The sequence below is a fragment of the Phalangium opilio genome, unplaced genomic scaffold, assembly GCF_054372755.1.
Source record: "Phalangium opilio isolate 3A_F unplaced genomic scaffold, DU_Popi_V2 ptg000032l_1, whole genome shotgun sequence".
NCBI classification, from domain to species: domain Eukaryota; kingdom Metazoa; phylum Arthropoda; class Arachnida; order Opiliones; family Phalangiidae; genus Phalangium; species Phalangium opilio.
In genome coordinates this window covers 1,149,810-1,155,912 of record NW_028324159.1, presented here as the reverse complement: position 1 = coordinate 1,155,912, position 6,103 = coordinate 1,149,810, and the positions used below count along the sequence as shown (strand labels likewise).

The following is a 6,103-nucleotide window of genomic DNA, read 5'->3' as shown; positions in this document are numbered from 1 at the left end:
CAGTTATAATAAATTAGTTAACAGTTATGTGACCAGTTACAATGAATTAGTTTAAAAAGTTGCCTTTTCCTAACAAGTTTACAAGTTTCTAATTATGAGATCATATTCAATGGATTAATTACTCATAGCAAACTCTTTTGATATTTTTTTAAATTGATTAAGGCTTAGAGATGCCGGAGGATTTAGGGTATTAAACAATTTTGTTCCGTGGCTAAAAACTGAATTTAGTTTGAGGGACGTACGAGCGGGAGAGACATCTAGAATATGATTGTTCCTAGTAAAATATCGGGACAGTTTACTGTATTCAAATGGGTTGTAAGAATTTCTCGTTAGTGATTTAAATATGAATAGCAAGGAACAGTAGGTTTTTATTTGATAGATGTTTAATATTTTAAAATTTTGAAATAAAGGGAGAGTGTGTTCTCTAAATGGCTTGTTTGCTATAATTCGTATGACCCGTTTTTGAATTATGTATATACGTTGGAGGTTGTATTCTGTAGTATTGGTCCAGATAAAAGCACAGTAATGGATTTGCGAGTATACAAGGGAGTAATAGAGTTGTAGTAGTACTTTCTTGTTAAATATTTGTCTACATTTAGATATTAGGTTCACATGGTAGCTTATCTTCCTAGCAATGCCAATGTTGTTAACATGCTGAGACCAGTTCAAATTTGAATCAAACATAAGTCCTAAATATTTGTAATGCTCTACTTCTTTTAATATAGTAGTGTCAATCTTTATGGTGCAGTTATAGCTACGGGATTTGTTTTTATTTGCGAAGGTCATGTAGACGGTTTTGTTAGTGTTTAATTCTAATGAGTTATCAGTTAATCATTTTTGTATTTTATCTAACTGCCTATTAATTTTAATTTCTAAAGTTGCTAGATTAGGGTCGCCCATAAGGATCGAGGTATCATCGGCGTATAGTGTGGTGGAGTCTAAATCGTCAGTTAGGGTTAGGTCATTAATATATAGATTGAACAGTAATGATGACAATATAGAGCCTTGTGGGACGCCCCTATTGACGATACTAGGACTAGATAGTACGTTATTTAATTTAGTTTGGCTGTATCTCTCTGTTAGATACGATTTTATCCATCCAAGGACGTTTCCTCTTAGCCCCAATAAGTTTAATTTATGTAGTAGTCTCTCATGTGGAATAAAGTCAAATGCTTTTTTCAAATCCAAAAAGACTCCAATCACATAGTTATTACTATCTAGCCAGTTTAGTATTTTCTTATATACCGTTGATAGGGCCGAATCAACACTACACCCCTCCCTAAAGCCGAATTGTTTGTCGGATAGTAGCTTGTATTTATTACTGAAACTCAGTAGCCTTGAGTAGAAAGCTTTGTCAAATATTTTTGCTAATATAGAAAGAATGGATATTGGTCGATAATTTGTAGGTTCATTTTCATCACCCTTTTTGTAGATAGGAATTATTATGGCTTTTTTTAAGGCGCTGGGATATTTAGCAGTGTCGAATGATAGATTAATTAGTTTTTGTAGTGGGCCAATTAAGTATTTGGCGCTTAGCTTTATGATTTTGGGAGTAAGCTCAACGAACCCTGGTGCCGAATTATTTTTTAATTTGTCTATTATTTCAGCGATTTACTTTTTGTCAACCGGTAGTAACGCCATTGAGTTAATAAGGGGGTTAAACCAGTTACCGTCCTTAGGCGGTGGTATGTAGGAGGGGTTGAAAACGTTATTAAAGTCATCAGGGGTAATGTTAGGATTGTCAGGAAGTATCTGTTCTTTTTTGGATTTCCCAAGTAGTTTATTTATTAAACGCCAAGTGTTTGAGATGTTAATGTGAAGACCTATTTGTTTTCTATAATAGCTTATTCTGGTGTTCCTAGACTTATTGTTACATCGATTGCGTTGAGTTTTATAGGATTGAATATTAGCTAAAGTCGGGTGGCGTTTCATTTTTGATCTTAATTTATTTTTTACTTTGATTTCATTTTTGAGGTCTTTTGTAATCCAAGAATGGGAGTCACTATCAATTACGTCAATGTAAGGGAACGAGCTATGAAATATGTTAAGAAGAGCATTGGAAAATATTCTGTAGGCTTCATCTATGTCATTAGGGTATAGTAATCCCTCCCAATTGTACAATTCCATGCTTTTACTGAAGGTCTTCAGATTGACTTCAGAATAGTTTCGCATTCTTATTGTGTTCTTTATTATCTTTGGAAATTCGATAGAGATCTCTATTGGATAATGATCTGTGATATCTAAGTCGTCGCGAACGATAGCAGAGAGGGGAAGTGAAGTGTAGCAGTGATCAATGATTGTAGATGATGTATCTGTGACCCTGGTTGGTTGATGAATTTTTTGTAAAAGACCGTAACTGAGGGTAACATCTAAAAGATGCATTATATTGCTATTATTAGACTCGTTGTAATTGATATTAAAATCTCCTATTATTATTTTTTTACTTGAGGGGGGCCCCATATTGCTAATTATTTGCTCTAGGCAATTGAAAAACTCTGCGATCGATCCAAAGGGGCGATAGAGAACACAGATATACGTTTTCACTATCCTAATAGTAAATGCTTCGCAGTCTAAGTTGAAGATACATGCTTTTTGCACAGGTTCGAAGCTAAGGTTATCTGAGACGTAGAAGCCAATACCACCACCTGTTCTATTTGACCGACCCATACCAGCATAAGTGTAATTGGGATAATAGTCATTGTTAGTATCACAGAACCAAGTCTCAGTCAGTGCATAAATATCAATAGGAACTGTACGGAGGGACATAGTACTAAAAAGGTGAGGGAAGTTGGCGCTAGTTAGATAGTATTAAATTTAACATTTTAGGGATTATTTATAGAGATTTACTAGAAAATTCTGAGTTAAATAAGTGGTCCGTTTGTACAATTTTTTGTGTTTCAAAATCAAATTTAAAGAATTTCCCATTTATTGTTATTACATTAGTTGAGATATATTTGTACTTAGCGTTACCTTGGGACTTAGCGTATTGTCTTAATTGATATCTGGCATGCAATTGACTTTGAGTATAGTCGTGTTCAATAAAGATTGACGTTCCTCTAAGTTTCATATTATTTTTAAGTAGGTTTAGTTTCTGATCATATGTATCCGCGCGAAATAGTACTCCTCTAGTTCTCCCTTGCGTAAATCCTCCCAATCTTTGAACTTGACTAGGGTTAACTGTCACATTATATCCCAATTTATTTGCAAATATGTCTTCCACAGCGGTAGCCAAGCCATTACGAGATTCCGTTTCATTATCGGGTAATCCTCTTATCATCAGATTGTTTCGTCTTAAGCTTATTTCTAAATTCTCAATTTTTAGTCTATTTTTTTCCGACGCGTCCCTCGCTCGCTTATCCACATTAGTCAGATCCTCCTCAATATCATCAACTCTTGATTGGAGGGGGGCAATTTCTTCTATACTTGCTTGCATTAACGTTAGCTTAGCTTCAATATTAGATTGTTTTACATCAATGGCCTCAACTTTGTTTTTAGTATCAGTGAGGTTCTTATTCATATCATCTATTTTCCGCGAGAGCCGTTTTAGCTCATTTAAAATTGGGTTAGGATTATCGCCTTCGCTATCAGAATCTACCAATTGGTCTGAAGTAGAGTTATTTTTGTCACGTCTAGTATTAACAGGCATGTTTCAATGTCGCTTATGATTAAAAGAACTAATAGGGCAAGGGTCAAATTTGTGAATTAATATACAAAACTTAGTAGCTAAAGAACATATTAACAGGCATGTTTCAATGTCGCTTATGATTAATAGAACTAACAGGGCAAAGGGTCAAATTTATGAATTACTATACAAAAACTTAGTAGCTAAAGAACATATTAGCAGAGAACAAGATAAAGGGGTCAAGAGTAAGAGTGAAACGCTCGCGGATCACGCAGTTTTTGGGGATTTTAGATTATTGAAATTTAATGTATATTTACCTAAATCCAAAATTAAGGAGAATTAGAATTTTTGCATCCAAGTGTTTCCTACGGGATCAGCGAGCGTTATGACGTTTGACGTTATTGTTGTAGTAGAGATCGTCTTCAGTAGATTAGATAAGACTGGTTTTTTACGGTCGGAGAAGTTCTAGCGCAGTAGACGGCGAATTTTCCGGAATTTTTTTAGGCTGCTGCGTTTGTTGAATAGAGTCCTCGTCAACAATTATATTTTATTTGGTTCATCTGTGCGGTCTATCATAAAGGTGAGATAGTCCAGATTTCCACGGGATCCGCAGATGCAGTATCAGTTGTTGAAGGTTTCTACGATCTTGAATTTAATCAACCAGCAATTCTAAATCCAAAATTAAGGAGAATTAGAATTTTTGCATCCAAGTGTTTCCTACGGGATCAGCGAGCGTTATGACGTTTGACGTTATTGTTGTAGTAGAGATCGTCTTCAGTAGATTAGATAAGACTGGTTTTTTACGGTCGGAGAAGTTCTAGCGCAGTAGACGGCGAATTTTCCGGAATTTTTTTTAGGCTGCTGCGTTTCTTGAATAGAGTCCTCGTCAACAATTATATTTTATTTGGTTCATCTGTGCGGTCTATCATAAAGGTGAGATAGTCCAGATTTCCACGGGATCCGCAGATGCAGTATCAGTTGTTGAAGGTTTCTACGATCTTGAATTTAATCAACCAGCAATTCTAAATCCAAAATTAAGGAGAATTAGAATTTTTGCATCCAAGTGTTTCCTACGGGATCAGCGAGCGTTACAAGTTTCGCATGCCAACATTGTTGGTCTCATCCTTTCGACTAATAGTTTCCAATAAATTTTATCGAGGTTTGGCAATGGAAGAGTGAATATGCAGCTTTGGATAATGTTTCCGGAACTTTTTTGAAGGTGACAACTGGGGCATGTGGTAACGTTTTGCGACTTTGTCCACAAGAGTTCTTGAAGAGCGTTACAGTCACAAGTTTCCATTTATTCGCTTAGTTTTGGCAAGAGAACCCATAAGAATTCACTAGCATCTTGTTGTTGGTTGTGGGTAAAAGGCAGACCAACAGCCGTTCGCAAATTGAAACCATCGTCGCCGGAACTCGAATTTGTAATTTTCAACATGCTCAATAGTGTTACGAAGGCAATTCAAAATAGGCTTAACGCTCAATGATCCTTTATGCCCTTTAATTATGTTTCTTAATTCCGGAATCAGTAACAGCAATTGTAAAACGCTATTTGCGTAGCACGTTACTCCATTTCCATTTTCAAATCCTTTCAAGGGAAAAATGTCTATACTCTGAAGACCTAGTCTAATCTTTTTATTTGGTCTTTCTTTTGCCGTTTCATCAGATCGCTCTCCTTCACCTTCTAAAACACTCTTCGACGCCGGCCTTTTTCTACCTATCTTTATTTTGGACTTTACTATTTCTTTAAGTGGCAGATCAGGTCTGTGTTTTTGACGCAGCCTTTTATACTCCACGGTGGCCCGTCCATCTGCCATAATTTTATCCGGGTCTAATTGCAAGAGATGGAGACCTGCCAAGGAAGTCACTCACGCCATGCCAGTTCCAAATAAATTTGATCCCAAATCCATAATTGCGCATTCCCTGGCTTTTAAGATATAGTAATGACGTATGCCAAGATTACCGGAAATTGCGTTCGTTTCACGTATAAATTGGTCATTAGCAAGAACTTGACGCTCATTTTCTCAACTAAACAATCGGGCTTATTTTTCTCGTCGCTTGGTCTACCCTGCTATGGATACCAGTGATGTTCCAACTGTCGTTCTTTTGGAATCCCGTTATAATGGCCATGGTGCAGTTAATAACACCTTCTTCCAAATTTATGTTTCTCCTAACCATTACTCGAGATCCAACGTAGAGATACAGCTTGCTCTCTAGACCTCCAGATTTTGACGGCTCATTGTCTAACATTTTGAGTCTCCTGACAATGTTTTTGTTAATTTTTTTGTCGTAATCAACGAGTTTGTCTTCGAATTCAACGCATTCAACTTTCTGACGGCTTTCCTCGAGTAAATTTTTCAGGTCTATTTGCTCAACATTTTTTAAAAACTGTTGCCCGGCATTTCGGTTACAGCCGTCTCTTGACAAACATTAATAAGTATCGGGATGTGATCAGTAATATATGATTGCAAAACTACACTA

At 36.2% G+C, this 6,103-nt stretch overlaps 1 protein-coding gene across 1 annotated transcript; it reads right to left on the bottom strand.

Annotated features, from left to right (window-relative positions):
* Positions 1–2,833: 2,833 nt before the first annotated feature.
* LOC149684725 (uncharacterized) lies at positions 2,834–3,646 on the bottom strand. The gene has a single exon (XM_089870873.1). The coding sequence runs from the start codon at positions 3,644–3,646 to the stop codon at positions 2,834–2,836; it is 813 nt and encodes a 270-aa protein (XP_089726999.1).
* Between the last annotated feature and the right edge of the window lie 2,457 nt (positions 3,647–6,103).

What these genes read in the sequence shown, in the direction of transcription:
- LOC149684725 (XM_089870873.1), bottom strand. Translation starts at nt 3,646, where the DNA reads ATGCCTGTTAATACTAGACGTGACAAAAATAACTCTACTTCAGACCAA.